The sequence below is a fragment of the Dermacentor silvarum genome, chromosome 8 (genome assembly GCF_013339745.2).
Source record: "Dermacentor silvarum isolate Dsil-2018 chromosome 8, BIME_Dsil_1.4, whole genome shotgun sequence".
NCBI lineage: Eukaryota > Metazoa > Arthropoda > Arachnida > Ixodida > Ixodidae > Dermacentor > Dermacentor silvarum.
The window spans coordinates 129,005,313-129,024,710 of record NC_051161.1 but is presented as its reverse complement, the minus strand read 5'-3'; the positions used below and the strand labels follow the sequence as shown (position 1 = coordinate 129,024,710).

At 46.5% G+C, this 19,398-nt stretch overlaps 1 protein-coding gene across 1 annotated transcript; it reads left to right on the top strand.

The window, feature by feature from the left end:
- The first annotated feature begins 3,033 nt into the window (after positions 1 to 3,033).
- Positions 3,034 to 18,631, top strand: LOC119462415 (uncharacterized). Its single transcript, XM_037723763.2, has 5 exons — positions 3,034 to 3,215; positions 9,428 to 9,579; positions 10,963 to 11,030; positions 16,702 to 16,782; positions 18,492 to 18,631. The coding sequence occupies exons 1-5, from the start codon at positions 3,096 to 3,098 to the stop codon at positions 18,626 to 18,628; spliced, it is 558 nt and encodes a 185-aa protein (XP_037579691.2). The 5' UTR covers positions 3,034 to 3,095; the 3' UTR covers positions 18,629 to 18,631.
- The last annotated feature ends 767 nt before the right edge of the window (positions 18,632 to 19,398 follow it).

Genomic DNA, 19,398 nt, shown 5'->3' with positions numbered 1-19,398 from the left:
TCAAACCAGGGACCCCTCGCTTCCGAACGCGCAGCGCTAACCACTACGCCACGAAGCGCACATGGACACCCGCACCACGATGACAATAAATACCCAACATTAACGAAAGACTGCGCGTTTCTAACGCGTTTGTGCTAGCGCGTTACGGCCCGTTTAAGAAGCTGGTGTAAGACGCTGTGGCCTCTCCGCCTTACCCCCGTATTCATAAACGCTCATGGCGTCGGCAAACGCGGTGCACGTTCCGGCATGTGTAAACGGCTGCGTAAGACGCTGTGGCCTCTCCCCCTTACTAGAGAGTACTGCACGTTTCTAACGCGTTTGTGCTAGCGTCCCCGTAAGCGGGAGATGGTGCAATTATAATGAAGGGCGCTGTTATAAAATAGGAATGACGTCACATATGGCGCGTGTCATTGGTGGAAGTCAATCGTTCGATTTAGTGCGGCGAGACTAGGCGAATTACACGGAAGATTCACGGTTTACCGATGATTCCCTCCGGAGCTTCGCCCACTCATCATCATTCACCCCGTAGATATGCGGTGTTTTTTTTTTCATAAAAGTAGACGTGGCTTCCTACTAGGACGACGACGACTACTACTACTACATACTACAGAGGAGGGACAGACCCACACCCTAAGAAGCTTCGCCCCTAAAAAAAAGAGGAACTGTGTTATGTGAAGCAAACCTAGTGCGTATTGTTTCCAATAGAGTGGAGTAGCCGCCTGTAAATGTTTCGCTACTGAGATTTAATTAGGTAATTGTAATTAATTATCTAATTCGAGAAGTACTGTCCAAATTATCAAAGTGTCAATAAGAAATTTGTAGAGCAACATGAAAAACTCCCGATACAGCTTTCTGTGGCTCAATACGTGGTACATAAAAGTGTTTTTTCGAGCGTGAAAGAAGCCCGCGAATGCACGCAAAGTTCCTCGAGCGGCCAGTCGCGCGGCAATTCTGCGTGTATTCGCGGGCTTCTTTCACACTCGGAAAAACATGTTTATGTAGCATGTATTGAGCAACAGAAAGCTGTATCGCGAATTTTTCATGTTGTTCTACAATTTTCTCATTGACATTTTGATAATTTGGACAATACTTCTCAAAATAGATAATTAATTACAATTATCTAAATAAATCTCCGTAACAAAAACTTACTGGCGGCTAGTCCACTGTACTGGGAACAAAACGCACTAAGTTTGCTTCGCGTAACGTTGTTACTCTTTTTTTAAATCGTGCTGCGTGACAGCTGGGACACCCTGTATAATGGAAGCAGGATTCTGACGCGGAAGACCAGCTGTGGAAAAAAATGAGGCTGGAACGGTATCCCAACTGTTGGAGCGACTATGTATAAAGTAATTACATACGTACAGAATGTCACCGCAAGAAGAAGCTCAATGTGTATAACAAATGCTTTGCTGAAAAAAAATGTACATGGGCTACGTTACCATAGACTGGGTGTTTGCGTTATTTGGCATGCCTTACGAGTCTCTTAGGCATCTTTTACTTCGACAGCAGTCATGTGCGCGAAACTGGCTTTGCCTTGTCCGTTCGTTCCATCCGTTCTGTTACTTTGAAGACGACCGTTGTCATCATGGACGACACACAACGATATTTTTTTCGTCGTCAGGCCACTTCGATATCTCTATTTTCGTCATTGTCACCTCGAAAAGAAAAATGAAACTTGTACACAGCTTCCTCCTCTCAGATTGGAACCCGTCATATTGAAGCAATGAACATTTTGGAGTTAGCGTGCTAACCCAATAGCTACCATCAGACAAATTGTTGCACTGAACGTTTCCACCGAACTTTGTCAGACATGTTTTATACGTACATAGGCCCAGGCCACTTCATCAGGATGACTCGTTATCGTGATCTAAACACTCTCGTCCTGTTATGAGTGTCTCTTCGTCACCGTTTTTTTCTGCGCCTTAATACTTATGCCAGGTTGTCATACCAAGTAGCTGAAACAAAAACTATGCCACGTCATTGTTCCTTTCGGTTCCTTCACACCTTCTGCGGTTGAGCGTCACCACAGATTATAACCTCTTCTTCCACGTGCATTGCAGTGCTGCCTCCTCTTTCTTTGACAGCACTTTCCTTACTTCTCCAATGCCTCCCACCGCATCTCGTCCACACCACTGGGTTTCCAGAGTGGCCTACTCTCGCCTACATGCACACGTCAACACTGGAGCAGTACAGGCCGACAGAACGCGCAGCCATGACGAGCGAAGCCGACTTGCTGTATTGCGCCCTGGCAGCAAATTTCGTGACAAATTTCTGTCTTGATTTATTGGCAATTACATCAGCAGGGACGAAATTTCCGCCGTCAGCTACCGCGTCATCCCCGCCCTCACTGCTGCTCATTGCCGTAGGCGGAGCACAAAAATAGTGCGTGTCTTCCGCCTCAAGCCTTACCACTATCACTTCTATAGTGCTTAAGCCCCTGGAAGGCGGGAGAAAGAGTGCGAGCGCCAAGCGTCAACTTCATCGTTTTTATATGTACATAATCTTAATCGGCGCCTTTCAACTGCCTCTTCGCTCTTGCGTTTTGAAAATCAAGCGTTGGAACGTAATCCGTCTCCTAATATATTATTATCGGAAAAACAGAATATGCATACAAACAACTCACCCCCCCCCCATTCTCACTATTTTCACGCTTATGTGCACTGGCAATACGTCATTTTGTAGTTACGCACCGCGTTGGCGCCAGTATGAAATGGATAGGATGCCTAAAACGAAGTCTGTTTAATTAAAACTGCCATGCCAAAAAATGGATCATCACAATATATACATTTCTATAATGGATGCAAGATTTTGCCGCGGACACCTGCTGTGGCAAAAAATGAGGCTGCAACATTATTCCAGCTGTTGGAGCGGCTATGTATAAAGTAATTACATGCGTATAGAATGTCGCTGAGTGAAGAAGCATGCCAGTCAGTAAGCGAGCATGCAAAACCAAAAAAGGTCATTCGAGCGGTTTCTGCGAACTCGTTACGCAATGAAGAACTGTGTGCTCATTTTTGCACTAAAAAAAGTCAGCTAAGCCATTTATAAGCTGGACCCACATAGTGCTCCAAGGTCCACATCACCGGATACCGAAAATGGGAAGAGTCTTGTGGCTCGCATTGGCTTCGCTTTCTTGGGCTTTAACGGTGCTGGCGAAACTCGGCCCCCCTGGTGGACCTCAGAAGCTGACGCACGAAATAGCCGATACCTTGGAGGTATGTGAACAACGCATATATGCTGTGCGAATGCTTGATTTAACGTGCATCAGTGAAACGTAACTAAACGGGGCAGGCCAGTGTACTCTATGCTACTGCATTAATTGCAACAAGTTCGTGACACGATTGTTTCTCTATTTACCTAACTGGTCATTCTTGTGAAATATTTCGTAATCATATCATGTGTAATCTCGAGCACCATATATCGGAAAAAGAATGCGGCATACATGAGGAATCACTGGAACGCCGAGGGTTTGTTTCTGTAGTAGCGTAATCGCAAAGCAACAGCAAAGTGCGAAAAGCAAAGTTATCAAAAAATTTCGTGTATCGTATGGGTCCTACCATCGCACCCCATCGTAACAGTTTTGGTGGAGGTGCTGGGTAAAACAACGGCGGCCCCGAAGAACGCAACAAACCGACCGCTGAGGCGCAATCCGTGGAGCTTCGACGAAGTCGCCGAATTGCTGGTCTGCCACCAGAGATGGCTTCTGACGGCGACAATCCGCCACCTTCTACCAGCGTTCAATGGCAGCCCTACATCGAGCCACACGTCTTCGCTGGAAAAGACGGAGAAGACGTGGACGGATGGCTTAGCTTCTACCAACGAGCAAGTCGGTTCAACGGCTGGAATGCCACCGCCCAGCTTAACAACGTCGCCTTCTTTCTCAAGTGAACAGCGTCTGTGTGGCTTGAAAACCATGAAGGAAGCTCGACAACTTGAGAGAAGTTCGTTGACGAAATCAAGAAGTGTTTCGGAGATCCGGCAGCTAAAAGAAGCGTGCAGAGCAAACGCTAATTCAGCGAGCTCAAGTCCCCGGCGAAACGTGCACTGCGTACATCGAGGAAGTGCTTAAGTTGTGCAAGGCCCTGGACCCTCAGATGTCAGAAGAGGACAAAGTTGGTCATCTGCTGAAAGGGATCGCTGAGGACGTGTGCCAGTTCCTGATAGGAAAAGACCATCTGGAATCCGTAAGGGACGTCGTTCTGCACTGCCGCACATTTGAAGCGCTCAAAGCTCGGCGTATCACACCGAAGTTCGGCCGCCTGGCCAACGTGACTAACGTCGCCAGTGTTGACGTGGTTCCAGCTCCATCCGACCTCGCCTCAATGATTCGGCAAGTGGTGCGCGAAGAGCTTGACCGACGCCAGGCGGTTTCCTTCTCGACTCGTCGGGTTCGAGAGCCTTTCTCTTCCGGCGACTTCCGTGCGACGTCCATTACCGCCACCTCCGTAGATGCCTACAACTTCGCGCCTCGTCCAGGAGTGTCAAACCATACTACGAACGCGCATCCCAGTTACCAGTTCCACAACGGTTTTTCACGCCGACCGCCTGCAATTCCTCAAGAGTGGGACGGCCAAGCCAGTTATCCTCCTACTGACAATTTCAGTGCGTCCCGTGAACGCCTCATCTGCTTCCAATGCGGCATTCGCGGTCACGTCGCCCGATTTTGTCCTCACCGCCGTCGCACGTCACCACCGTCCTATGAACGACCGCGTACTTTTTATCGGCGGGGCAACCGGCAAGGTGACGAGACACGTTGGTCCTCTAATTCTGATAGCAGGACGCTCTCTCATGCGAATTACCGTAGCGACTCACCAGCTTCTGTGCGGAGCTTGACGCCGCCGCCTTCACGCCAGCGCAGGTCTCCATCTCCGCGACGGCGTCTTACGTCACCGCCGCCGGGAAACTAGGCGGTGCGACCAATGGAGGTGCGGTCGCCAGTCGTCTTCAGCTACATGCCCCTATGCCTCCGCCAGTCGCCATGTGTCATAACAAGATTCGTGTTTTAGTGGACAATGTTACTACTTTGGCCTTAGTGACACTGGAGCGAGTGTCTCTGTTATCAGCCAAGATTTCAAAACCCGACTAGGCCGTAAAGTGATGTTTCGCTGGGACACCTCTAATACATTTCGTGCTGTGAGTGGCGAGTTGCTCCGACCTATTGGTGTGTGCACCGCGAACGTTTATTTCTCCGATAACGTGTATCACGCCGAATTCGCAGTGCTTGCTAAATCCACTCACGACGTAATTCTTGGCCTCGATTTCCTACAACAGTGCGGTGCCACTGTTGACTGCGGTACCGGCGAGCTTTTCCTCTCCCCTCTTGCGGACCAACCTGCTACATGTTCATGCACTCTCGCCGTCATTGAAGATGCTGTCTTACCAGCACGTTCCTTATCCAGAGTACGAGTTGCTGCTTGCGGTGTCGACGCCGATACATTTGATGCAATTGTTGAGCCTGTGCCTTCGATGGTTGTGAAGAAAAGTGTGCTCGTACCTCGAAGCGTCCTCTCTGTGGCCTGCGGAAAAACTACACCATGGGTGTCAAATTTAGCCTCCCAGTCTGTTGTGCTACCCAGTGGTATCCGACTTGCTTCTTTTGAAGTGGATACCTGTCTCAGCATAGGCGCTTTAACTGATGACACGTTCCATGAATCCCGAGAGCACGGGGCTGAAGACTCGTTGCCGTTTCTAAATATGATCAACAAGTCATTGTCGTCAGAGAAGCGTCAAGCCCTGGTCAGCGTCCTTAGCAAGCATGCGTCATTGTTGGATTTCGCGCAGAACGCTAACAAAGTTAGCGTTCCAACTACGCGGGCTGGCCACAGGATCGACACGGGGCCCGCGCATCCCATAAGGCAGAAGCCTTACCGCATGTCCGCGTCAGAGCGCAAGATCATCGCTCAACAGGTCGACGACGTGCTAGCCAAGGGCGTCATACAAGCTTCCTCTAGCCTTTGGGCTGCGCCGGTCATCCTCGTGAAAAAGAAAGATGGGTCCTGGAGGTTTTGTGTCGACTACCGGCGTCTCAATTCTGTGACGAAAAAGTATGTGTATCCACTTCCCCGGATCGATGACGTTATCGACTGCCTTCATTCCGCATCCTGCTTTTCATCTGTAGACCTCAGATCGGGCTACTGGCAGATACCCATGCATTCAACTGACGAAGAGAAAAGCGCTTTTGTGACCCCAGACGGCTTGTATGAATTCAGCGTCATGCCGTTTGGTTTGTGCAACGCGCCTGCAACATTTGAAAGGTTTATGGACACGGTACTGCGCAGCTTTAAATGGGAGATCTGATTATGTTATCTTGACGACGTCGTCATTTTTGGCCGCACATTTGCAGAGCACAACCATCGACTGGACATTGTTCTGACGTGCCTTGAACAAGCTGCCCTTACCCTCAACTCAAAGAAATGTCACTTTGGCCAACGAGAGGTGCTAGTACTTGGACATCTAGTGGACAAGCAGGGGGTGCGACCAGACCCACAGAAGGTCGCTGCAGTTAGCTGCTTTAAACAGCCGCAGTCACAACGCGAGCTTAGGAGCTTCTTGGGTCTTTGCTCGTATTTCCGACGTTTTGTGCCCAATTCTGCCGATACTGCCTACCCTCTGACTTCATTGCTGCGCAAGGATAACCCTTTCACCTGGACAGCAGATTGCGATTCCTCGTTTCGTCAACTGAAGTTCCTGCTCTCTTCCGGACCCATACTTCGCCATTTTGACCCCTCTGCCTCAACAGAATTGCACACCGACGCGAGTGGAATCGGCCTCAGCGCCGTTCCTCGTCCAGCGTTTTGGTGACGCCGAGCATGCCATTGCCTACGCCAGCCGTTCGTTGAGCAAGGCCGAACAGAATTACACCGTCACTGAGCAAGAGTGCCTCGCTGTTGTCTTTGCAGTCCAGAATTTCTGGCCATATCTCTACGGGCGCCGCTTTACGATCGTTACTGATCACCATTCACTATGTTGGTTGGTTGGTCTCCGCGACCCGTCTGGCCGCCTTGCTCCATGGGCGCTACGTTTGCAGGAATTTGACTTTGCAGTCCGTTTCAAGAGTGGCCGGCATCATGCGGACGCCGACTGTCTTTCGAGGCTCCCTCTACCGACAAGTGAATGTGACGCCGACAATTTCGATGAGTTTCTGGCCGCCATCGACGACATTCTTTTTTCCCTATCTGGCCACCTTCCGGTAAGAGCAGCGTAACGACCGCAGCCTGGATGGCCTCTTCGCCTCAGCTGCTCAGCCAACAGGTAACAGTGGCTTCGTCATCCAAGATGGCCTGCTGTACAAGAAGAATTACGCGGCTGAGGGTGCCCGTCTCCTCTTAGTGGTCCCTAAGAATTTGAGAAACCACGTACTCCGTGCTATGCACGACGACTCCACCGCTGGACACCTGGGTTTCACCAGAACATACCACCGCATTCAGGGTCGATTCTATTGGATTGGTATGCGACGCGATATAGAAAAGTATGTGGCCAGTTGTAACAAGTGCTAGCAATTCAAGCGCCCTAATACTGCGCCGGTCGGACTCCTTCACCTTGTACCGTCACCATCATCTCCTTTCGAAATGGGTGGAGTGGATCTTCTCGGCCCATTCCCGCGCTCACCCAACGACAACCGTTGGATTATAGTCTGCGTCGACCACCTGACGCGTTATGCTGAAACCGCAGCGATGCCAACGGCCACGGCTCTTGATGTTTCGAGCTTCCTCCTGTCCTCTGTTATACTCCGTCATGGACCACCTCGTGTTATTGTGAGCGATCGCGGTCGCCAGTTTGCGGCCGACGTAGTCGAAGAGCTGTTGCGTTTCTGTGCTTGCCAGTTTCGCCACGCGACCCCGTATCATCCGCAGACAAATGGTGTCGTCGAGCGCACTAACAGAACTCTGACCAACATGCTCTAGATGTACATGGATTCCAGGCGGAAAAATTGAGGTGACATCTTGCCTTTTATCACATACGCTTACAACACCGCAAAGCATGAAACAACAGGCTACAGCCCTTTCTATCTTCTTTATGCTAGACCACCCCGCAACTTCCTTGACACCATTCTACCTTTTACTCCTCATGCGGACTCTTCTGTTGCCCAGACTCTCTGCCGCGCTGAGGAAGCAGGCCGCATAGCTCAGCTCCGTACGTTGGCATCCCAGGATCACTCCAAGATCCGCTATGATGCACGACATAACAATGTGTCATACGACAAAGGGGACACTGTATGGCTTTGGACACCACTTCGCAAGCGCGGTCTGTGCCAGAAGTTTCTGGCTCGTTACACCGGGCCTTTCGTCATCACCGATCGCCTCAGTGATGTGACCTACTCGATTGCTCGCCTCGTGTCCAATGGCTACCGGTCTAAGATGACGCAGCTTGTTCACGTCGCTCGCCTTAAACGCTGTCATCCACGGGACTCAGAGTGAACGTAACAGTTACTCGCCCAGCGGGCTTCGTCTGTGAAGGGAGGAATGTTACGCTAAAGCTACGGAAGGACGGAAGAAGAAGAGAACGAAGTGCGCTTGTCTTTGGAGCGGCTCGGTGTCGGCGCGGCAACCCTTTGCCCCTTTTCATCGATTCATATTTAAATAAACGCACCCCATCGTAACAATATCGTCATTCCCATGGTTTCTGATATAAAACATTGATCAAGCTCGTGATTATACCAATCGGTTTGAACAGGAATGGTGCTAAATTTAGAAAACCAGTGATTATTTAGGAGCGCGAAAGAAAAAAAAATCATGACAGTTGCTTTTCTTTATTGTTTTAAGAAGTTTATGCATACAATTCTGTTAAAATGCGTAACTACGCCTTGCAAAATGCGGCTCTCAAAGGATGATTGTTTGTGCACTGCATCGATCTGGCGGTAGAAGCAAGTACAAGCGAAGCACGTAACTTATATTGATGGGAACGTTTATATTCTAATTTATAGAACGTTTTCCCCAAAGTGTGTTTTCTGGGCACATTTCCGACATTCTGGTACGCCTCATCCGCTCAATTACATCAGGAGGCTACACAAACGAATAAACGTCTGTGGAAAATAGCAGTGTTCTGCAATGCTCCACGGGCCGTTTTAAATGCTCAATACATTTCTTTGCGTACTTTTCAGTTCTGTTCCCTATGCTAATATGACCCCAGTGAACAAATTGCTTTTTATTGTCCGCTCCCAGCTGGCGGCTACTGGAGTCACTTGCCTCGAATGTTTAAATTCAAGATCTTGACCTAACATTTGTGTTCTTGCGCAAAGGAATGCTCACTTGCTGTACAAAATTCTACATTTCAATGTTGTTTGAAAGTATAAAGTTGACTTCACGAACTATTTGCCGAAACTGATTATTGTCCGCCTGCACCTCACATTAAAATACCGGCCTAATTACTATTCTTGTGTAGTTAACCATGTGCTCGTAATATGTTCAATCATTTTCCCTAATTGCAGGTGTTTCGAAGCTTTCCGTATGTTGTGTCTATCACGGACTCGAACAATGACACTATATTTGAATGCATGGAAGCAAACAGAACCGAGTTTGACCCCGTGGCAATGACAGCGACTTTTGTCTGGATATTTCGTGCGCCGGGGTCTTCTAATAGGTACGAAATATCTGCGTAGTTTGTTTCGCACGTAAAAGCAATTATACTCTCGCAAATGACAGAGAAAAGACGCAAGCGAAAAGGTCTTCTTAATGTATATATGTTTCAAAATTCCGTCTACTTGAATCGGCTTACAAGCAGTCTGACATGTTCGTAGGCTTGATATTGTACAGAGGGTAGTGAATGTTAATTTCTGTCATGCATATGTTCCGATGCGTGCATTTGCGATGAGGTGCACTTGGGAAGACTCAACAGAGAAGAGCAGGAAAAACGAAGTGTACTGCGAGGTAAGGTGGCGTTTCTAGAGAAGACACGAGCTACCCTTAAAATCGACGCTTAGGCCTGATTCATGCCGCGGTCTTACGCTCCGTCCCGTCATCTTAACGGCACCGGCGTCCGTCAGGGGAGAGCATTCGCCCCCCCCCCCCCCCCCCCCCCCCGGTTTTTCCTTAAGGACGGGAAGCCGGCGACGTTGGAAAGTTTCGCCGGTATCACCAGCGCCACGCTTTTTGCGAGAAATGGGTAAAGAAGCGTGCTGCCCAGATGGTAACTGGTGCCATGACGGTGACGGGATGGGGTGAATGATGGATGATCAATTCTGCGCTATTACGTGCCAAAACCACGATTTCACTGCGAGGCATGTAATAGTGGGGGAGTCCCGATTAAGTTTGACCACCAGAGGATCTTTAACGTGCCCCCAATTCACGGGACACATGCGTTTTTGCATTTCACCCCCATCGAAATGCGGCTGCCGCGGCCGGTATTTGATCCGGCGACCCCATGCTTGGCACCGCAACAACATATAGCGCTAAGCCACCGCGGCGGGTGACGGGACGGGATGAACGATGGTTGTGTGAATCGGGCTTTGGAATAAAGCATGTAAACGCCAAATAATTAGAAGAAATTAGTGCTTATTTCGGCTTTGTTGTAGTATGCAGAGTTGATGACAGAACCGTCTTATTATAACACCGATAAAGCGAGCTTGACGCTTCTATGGTTTAAGATTATGCTCGGTATGCATCGCGTACATTGTGCGAATAAATATACTTTTATTGATCAAACCTATGCGATCTTTCTATTTTACTAAATCTGTGTAGTATCCTCTCCCCCATTACCCGCCACCCGAAAGCTTCCTCAGGTCAATGTGTTGAGCCTAGAGAAACATCCCCTTGAGGTCAGTTAAAGCGGGGGAAGACTCCGAAAGAAGTATCGAGACTTGCGATGCCAGTCATTTCATTGCTCACTGTTCATTTTCATTTATTTATCTAATTATGTAAATAAACAGCCAAATAATACTACTGCATAGCTCACCTGACCATGTCAAAATATATAATGAATGATTGCACACGCTGTAGCAACAACTTATATGATCTATGATTACAGAATAGAGATCCCAGTGCCTCAAAAAGTGGGACAAGAACCAGGAACAGTAGAATTCCTGGACCCTCAAGGTATGCAATATATTTGCGCTTAACAAGTCAATGGCGTTTTCCATCAGTGCAGCTCGGTAAATGAAGTACGAAATGACACCTTATTTCATCAAGAGCTGCAAAGTCAACTGCTCTACAGGGTGTTTCACTTAACTTGGGCCAAACTTTAAAAATATGCAAATGCTACGTAGCTGGACAGAACCAAGTTACTGCTGTTTGCCGCTGCTTATAGATACCCAGATTATTTCATCCCCCCGAATCAGATAATTACTGTTCAATAATTATTCGACTTCTCAATTATTATAATTACACGAAAGCTGTCAATGAGAGAATTGTAGAGCAACATGAAAAACTCCAGATGCAGATTTGTCTTGCTTAATACGTGCTGCATGAAATCTGTTTCCGAGAGTGATAGAAGCCCGCGAATACACACGCAAACTGTCTAGAGCGGGCCATTCACGCGGCAATCTTACGTGTATTCGCAGGCTTATTTCACGTTCGAAAAAAAAACACTTATGTAGCACGTATAGAGCAGCAGAAAGCTGTATCGCGAGTGTTTCATGTTGCTCAACAATTTTCTCATTGACACTTTTCATCTAGTTATAATAATTGAGAAGTTCATTATTTAATGAATACTAATTATCTATTGAGGAGGGATGCAAAATTTATCTGGGTATCTATAGCAAAGGCAAAGAGCACTAACTTGGTTCTGTCCAGCTACGTAGCATTTGCATATCTTTAAAGTTCAGCCCAAGTTCAGTGAAACAATGTATATTGAAGTTCCTTCTTACAGCGTTTGCTATTAACTATTCTACGCAGGAATTAACAGTTTAAGAACTCAATCAAATTACACATTATGGACAGTGTACTTTGCATTGGAGCTGCAATCAATGCGCAGCGTATTTTTTTAATTGTCAAATTACATTTTTCCGGCTTCATATGCATTCCTATCTTAATGTGGGAGACACTCGCTCGCGCCAAGAGCCCAGACACTTCGTCGTCTTTCTCACGGCGGCTAGAGCACTGCAAGGGCTCGGGCTTACCCGAAAGCCCGAGCCCGGCCCGGTCCGTGGGCCGGGCCGGGCTGGGTAGAACAGTTTTTTCACGGGTTCGGGCCGGGATCGGGTTTTTTGACGCGGGCCCGGGCCGGGCTCGGGCTTTCTGGTGGTGTGCATGTAACGTGCAGCGAGTTATTCTCGGGCGTCTCAACTCTGAAAAACATTATTTTTCGGTCTCGGGCCGGGTTCGGGCCGGTTTCGAGTCGGGTTCTGGCCGGGCTCGGGCCTAAGGTAAAGGGGTGGCGGGCCGGGCTGGGCGGGTAACGGAGATTATTTCCGGGCCCGGGCCGGGCCCGGGATGAAAAAATCGGACCGTGCAGTGCTCTAGTCTAGCCTACCATGAGCCAGTGCTATACAAATAATACACCAGTCAAGCCCTCGACACGTCGTTCTGAAGCAAAGCTGATTTGTTGCGTAATAGTGTTACGTGTGGAAAGAAACAGACAAAAGAGACTATTTACACTGCATTTACAGTACAGCCAGACCGCAAGATAGACACTCGCTCGCGCCAAGAGCCCAGACACTTCGTCGTCTTTCTCACGGCGGCTCGTCTCTTGAGCATCTGTCGATGGTATCGTAATACTGCGCCCCCGGTGGCAAAATCGCCGCCCCGGTGCTGTTAAGTATGCAAGGCGCGTGGAGAGTTGTAGGGCTTGTGGCTGGAGACGTGGACAATGTCACTGGTTGTAACAGCAGAGGACGTAGTGGGAGCGGTAAAAATGATTTCATAGGTGACATCAGTCACCTGGCGGAGCACGCGATATGGGCCTGTGTAACAGGAGAGTAGTTTTTTTTTTCGAAAGGTCAACTTTACGACATGGTATCCAAAGCAACATGTTGGTGCCGGGCGAAAAATGGACTTCATGTTGACGGAGGTCACAGTGGTGCTTCTGTTTGTCTTGAGACTCTTGCAGACGAGCTCGTGCAAATTGGCGAGCATGGTCAGGACGGGTGATTACATCACGGGCATAAGCACAAGTTGAAGCTGCGATGGACTGAAGCGCAGTGTCGATTGGTAGCGTTTGGTCACGGCCATACAAACATGAAAATGTCCAACTCAAGAGATCAGATAGAATTCGCTGAACTGTCAAAACTGATCAACAAGAAGAAAGTAAAGGATATTCGAAATTATAACGTGGGAAAGATTGAGGAAGCCGTAAAATATGGACGCAGCATTAAGTCAGTAAGAAGAAAGCTTGGCATAGGACAAGGCAAGATGTATGCACTGAAAGATAAGCATGGAAATATCATCAGCAATTTCGATGACATAGTAAAGCAGCGGAAGAATTCTATACTGACCTGTACAGTTCCCAGAACAGTCAAGCTACTTTCATTCGAAATAGTGATAAACCGCATACAGAGGCTCCTTCTATAACTAGCGATGAAGTTAGAAAGGCCTTGAAAGACATGACCAGGGGAAAAGCTGTTGTAGAAGATGGAATAACAGTCGATTTAATCAAGGATGGAGGAGATATCATGCTTGAAAAGCTTGCGGCCCTTTATACACAAGGCCTCACAACTTCAAGTATACCAGAGAGCTGGAAGAACGCCAACATTATACTAATCCATAAGAAGGGAGACATTAAAGAATTAAAGAATTAGAGACCCATTAGCTTGCTTTCAGTATTGTATAAAATATTCACCAAGAAAATTTCTAATCGAATCAGGGCAACACTTGACTTCAGCCAACCAAGAGAACAGGCTGGTTTCAGGAAGGGATATTCTACGATGGATCATGTCCATTTCATCAATCAGGTAATCGAGAAATCTGCGGAGTACAATCAACCTCTCTATATGGCTTTCATAGATTACGAAAAGGCATTTGATTCAGTAGAGACACCAGCAGTCATAGAGGCATTGCGTAATCAAGGAGCGCAGGATGCATACGTGAATATCTTAGCAAACATCTACAAGGATTCCACAGCTACCTTGATTCTCCACAAGAAAAGTAGAAAGATACCTATCAAGAAAGGGGTCAGGCAAGGAGACACAATCTCTCCAATGCTATTCACTGCATGCTTAGAAGAAGTATTCAAGCTCTTAGACTGGGAAGGCTTAGGAGTGAGGATCAACGGCGAATATCTCAGCAACCTTCGGTTTGCAGATGACATTGTCCTATTCAGCAACAATGGAGACGAATTACAGCAAATGATTGAGGACCTTAATCGAGAAAGTGTAAGAATTGGGTTGAAGATAAATATGCAGAAGACAAAGATATTGTTCAATAGCCTGGAAAGAGAACAAGAATTCAGGATGGCCAGTCAGCCTCTAGAATCTGTAAAGGCGTACGTTTACCTAGGTCAATTACTCACAGGGGACCCTGATCACGAGAAAGAAATTTAAAGAAGAATAAAATTGGGTTGCAGTGCATATGGCAGGCATTGCCAAATCCTGACTGGGAGCTTACCACTGTCGCTGAAAAGAAAAGTGTACAATCATTGCATTCTACCTGTGCTAACATATGGGGCAGAAACTTGGAGGTTAACAAAGAAGCTCGAGAACAAGTTAAGGACCGCACAAAGAGCGATGGAACGAAAAATGTTAGGCGTAACATTAAGAGACAGGAAGAGAGAGATGTGGATCAGAGAACAAACGGGGATAGCCGATATTCTAGTTGACATTAAGCGGAAGAAATGGAGCTGGGCAGGTCATGTAGTGCATAGGATGGATAACCGGCGGACCATTAGGGTTACAGAATGGATACCAAGAGAAGGGAAGTGCAGTCGAGGTCGGCAGAAAACCAGATGGGATGATGAAGTTACGAAATTTGCAGGCGCAAGTTGAAATAGGCTAGTGCAAGACAGGGGTAATTGGAGATCGCAGGGAGAGGCCTTCGTCCTGCAGTGGACATAAACTTTAGGCTGATGATGATGATGGTGATGATGATGATGATGATACAAGTTGCAGAACGGGGAATAGCCCGCAGTTTCGAGACGGGGAGAGTTGTAAGCAAAGGTAATGTAAGGTAGAGCAAGGTAGCAGTCACGCGGGTCGGTTGAAGCGTATTTCGATTGCATGTGTGTAAGGGTACGGTTGAATCACTCAGTGAAGCTGTTAGTTTGTGGATGGGGTAGGAAGTAGTAAGTTTATGTTGTATAGAGCAGACACACTGACTTTTGAAAAAAAAACGTACGGCCACCGTATCTTGGTTCTTGACGCAGAGTGCTATGCATCAAAAGTGATATCGTGTAGGAGGAAGTCCGCAACATCAGTTGCGCAACTGGTCGGAAGAGCTCGTGTACCGGGTCGCATAGTCCACAGCGCACCGGGTCGTACCACATGGCGTACCACATGGCGTACCGGGTCGCATAGTCCACAGCGACGGAAACTCACTTGTTCCCTGATGTAGATTCCGGAAAGGGCCCGAGAAGGTTTAATCCGACAAGATCGAAGGGCTCGGCCGGCATATCGTGTGGCTGCAGATAACCAGGGGATAGCTGGGATGGCTTTACGCACCGTTGGCATAGGTCACAAGCAGTGACGCAACCTCGTACGGAACAGGCAAGGGCCAGCAAGAAAAAATGACGGCGTACTCGATGGTAGGTTCGAGATGCACGGAGGTGTCCCACCGCTGGTGTGTCGTTTACCGGAGAAACTTGAAGGACACAGTACAAGTAAGAAGAGTCACAAAAAAGATCCATGCACAGAACGTAGCACACGGCACACAGAGGTACAATAATTTGCAAAATGTTGCAGCAATGAAGAAAATATTACAATAAATATTGTTTTAAAACAGTGAAACTCTACAATTAGTCTGCATTCGATGAGATCTCGTGACTCCCAGAACTATACGGAATCTTTGTCGTCTCTTGTGTAATAATGCACGCTATCCCGCGTGTTATTGGACACCTTTAATCAAGCTCGCTTTTAGATCCGGTACAAATGGTACCGACGCCTTGTTTGCTTATTTTTTACGCGCACTGCTTTGCACATGCTTTTCTAGTTTTGGAAGAAGTATGATCCCCTGTAAGCAGAATCAAGCTAATGGAAACCACACAGACGACAAACCACTCTCTCACTTAGAGCATTACAGGGTAATAACAACCATGTGAAAACACGTAAACCCTGATACAGAAACTTCAAAGCTATCTTAATTCAATAAATATAGAAATAACGCAAAAAAACCTCTTAAACCGTTTCGAATGTCTGCCTAAAACATAAGTTCTCTAATAAAAATATTCTGAAGTAACAATCATCCCAAAAGAAACTTCTCCCAAAATAAAACAATCATCCCAAAAGAAAGGGACCCTTTTTGGATATATAAGAAGAAGCGTTTGAGCAAAGTATGAAATGATTAGCCTGTTTAGCAACGCTCTAGAGATACGTGCACTTATGTATTGTGAAGAAAGGGTTTCACTATGTATCATGAACAGAGTTTAATTGCTGGGTCACAGGCACTCGACTTTCGTGCAACCATTGGGTAATCATTAGTAGAAAATAAAATGTACGGGTTGAAATAGCGGCTACATAACGTTTACTCCACAAATAAAAAGACATACTTGAAGAATGCGATATTGTTTTCTAAAGAGGTGGCAGAAAGGATGTTTTTCTAGGTGAAAATGAGACGAAGGTACATTACACGTCCACGTACTCAACCTCGCAATCAACTACGTCACATTTGTCCAATCTTTCAGATGGAACGCCAAGGGAAGGAAAGATATATTACACAGATTATGACACCTGTGCCATTCTTGATTTTGAAATTCTTGGACATCGTAAGTGGTCACATTTTAAAAGAGAAAAAGAAAGTCGCGCGTTCTTTTTCTTTCTTTGCATGTGTGTGGTAGAGGTATTACAAGGAAACACCCGTTAGCTTACTTTTAAAGATCTAGGTTCTGGCACACGAACTAATATAACCGTCCGTTCCAAATGCTGTTGCCCATCTAATGACGTCTTGCAATGTATACTGAAGTATATTGATGTATACTGATGTACACTGTATACTGTATACAGTATGCTAATGTATACTGTAGACTGTATGCAGTATTCTGTATACTGATGTATGTGTACTGCTGTATACTGTATACAATGTGTACTAATAGTATACTGAAGCTTTTTCACGCAAGCATTGATCGATCGGGAGAACAAAATGAAAAACGTTGTGGAAGTAAATGCTACAAAACGTGAAGTCGGCAAACAAATCGAAAACACTTTAAGACGACGTTACATTAATAGCACTTGTCCTCACCTCCGTGCAACGGCGGAAATTGTCAGCCTGAAGAAACAGTGCATCAGCTGCGCGTTTGAAAAAGGACTCCTGGACAACTGACTCGAACAGGACACGCGTGCAGAAAGAGGGGCAAGAGAAACACGCATCTGTCCTGTTCTTTCTTATGCACAGTTGTTTGATCTGTCCTTCGCCTATATTTAGTTACACAGATCATAAACTAGAACTGCCACGTTAAAAAATAGGTTCCATGCGCATATGATGGCACATCACATAGAAGGAGGTCCCGCCTGCGGTTTGTAACCACAGGACCTCCTTCTGCATATTCAGTTGAATTGTATTACCTTATTGTTGCATTAATAAAGATTGATAGATTGATTGACACGGTTATATTTTTAATAACAAATCAGAAGCCAATGAACATAGAAAAATGCTGGGTAGAAAGAACTATTCACAGAGAAGTAATCTAAAGGACTGAAATTGCAAAGCGTTGATCAATAGATCAGGGTGGGTGGCTCTTCAACAGCCTTGTTTTGAGAATACAATCGTTTCACTCACCAGGATTGCAGCTTACTAACCTTTCCATGGCGATACAAAACGCATGAAAGCTGTGTACTTGAAGTAGATTGCACCCGCCGTGATAGTTTAGGTGCTGTGGCGTTGCGCTTCTGAACTTAAGTTCTTGGATGGGATACCCGCTGCAGCGGTCGCATTTGGTTAGGGGCAAAATGCACAACCGCTCGCGTACTTATATTTAGGCCCACGTTGTAAAAACCTACGTGGTCAAAATGATTCCGGAGTCGTACAATACGTCGTGCCTCATAATCAGATAGCTGGCACGTAATACCGCATAACGTACTTTATTTTAACATGAAATTGGCTTTGACCGGTGGAAGTTGTTCAGAGTAGCGATTAGGTGAACCTGAGATCACAGTTCATACACGAGCGCCGGTCTCCCATTCTTATCGATTCATCACTGGTTCAGTTTACAATAATGCTGAACACAGGCATTTGCGTCACCTGATAATTGCTGGAACTTCGAATTGTTCGAATGCATCTGTAGTACAAGCCTAGTGCTGAACTGGTTAAACTGAACCAAATGTCATGATTTTCTACATGTGCTTTAACATTCTGGCCACTTAATTATTTGAGCAATGATCCTACGCACTTTTTGGGCTGCTTCGGACTGACGCGAAACCTCTGATTTCTTTAACATTCAGCAACTTTATCCTTTTCACCGGTTTCCCCTGCGTCTAGAATGTGCCCTCTGGGTTCCGAGAGACGTCGTTTACTCCGTGCCACAAGAATGCATCGAGCAATTTGAAGACACATGCGGCGTGCTGGTTCCTGAGCGCCGCAGAGAACTTTGTGCTGACAGCGATATCAACATTTAATCATAGAGGACAGCGAGAATCAGCAATAGAATAGCAGCAAAAATAAAGAAAAACTACAAGCAAAAAAAAACTGTTTACTGTATTTTGAAGAGTTCACGAGCATCAACTACATGCACGGCTGGTATTCAGATTGTCATTGGAATTGGACTATTTGGTCACTTACGTTTAAGCGAAGACTGTCTTTCATGTGCAATAATCATCTTGTCAACATCTCAAAAGTTATACAAAAACCGAGCCCGTGCAGTGCTCTAGTCCACGGCGCTAGCAGCACGAAGCCATAGTCAGTTTCAAGATAACAATCATGACTTTATTTTTATTGCAGAAGAGACAACAGTGATCACAGAAGATGGTCCTGAATAATATGATATGTTGTAAATTTCCGCATGACATCAGATTCTTACAAGTGCGCTCTGCCTCTCGCTCGCAAATCTCTATAGCTCTGGAGTGCAAATATGAGCAGACAGTTATCTCCTTTTTCTAGTGAAAGTTAAACAAGTAATGGTTTTCGCTGTTACACCTTTGCCTTCACCTACGGTGCTGATGTAATAAATTATTTAGCGATGGCAATGGAACAGCCGAACGTAGTCAGTCTACTGAAATTTTGAATAAATGAGCAGTGAATTTCTCCAGATTGTAGCTCCAAGAGAGTAGAGTAGGTTTCTGTTCACGTGCGATAGTATTACTTTACTCATACTGGACACGACGATATAGGCTTCGATATTGCCTTTTTTATTATAGCGTAAGCTGTTATGGGCTCATTGCAATAGCCG

Coding starts and splice junctions, on each gene's coding strand:
- LOC119462415 (XM_037723763.2), top strand. CDS start 3,096: ATGGGAAGAGTCTTGTGGCTCGCATTGGCTTCGCTTTCTTGGGCTTTA. Junction 3,216..9,427: donor AAATAGCCGATACCTTGGAG/GTATGTGAACAA, acceptor CCCTAATTGCAG/GTGTTTCGAAGCTTTCCGTA. Junction 9,580..10,962: donor GCGCCGGGGTCTTCTAATAG/GTACGAAATATC, acceptor CTATGATTACAG/AATAGAGATCCCAGTGCCTC.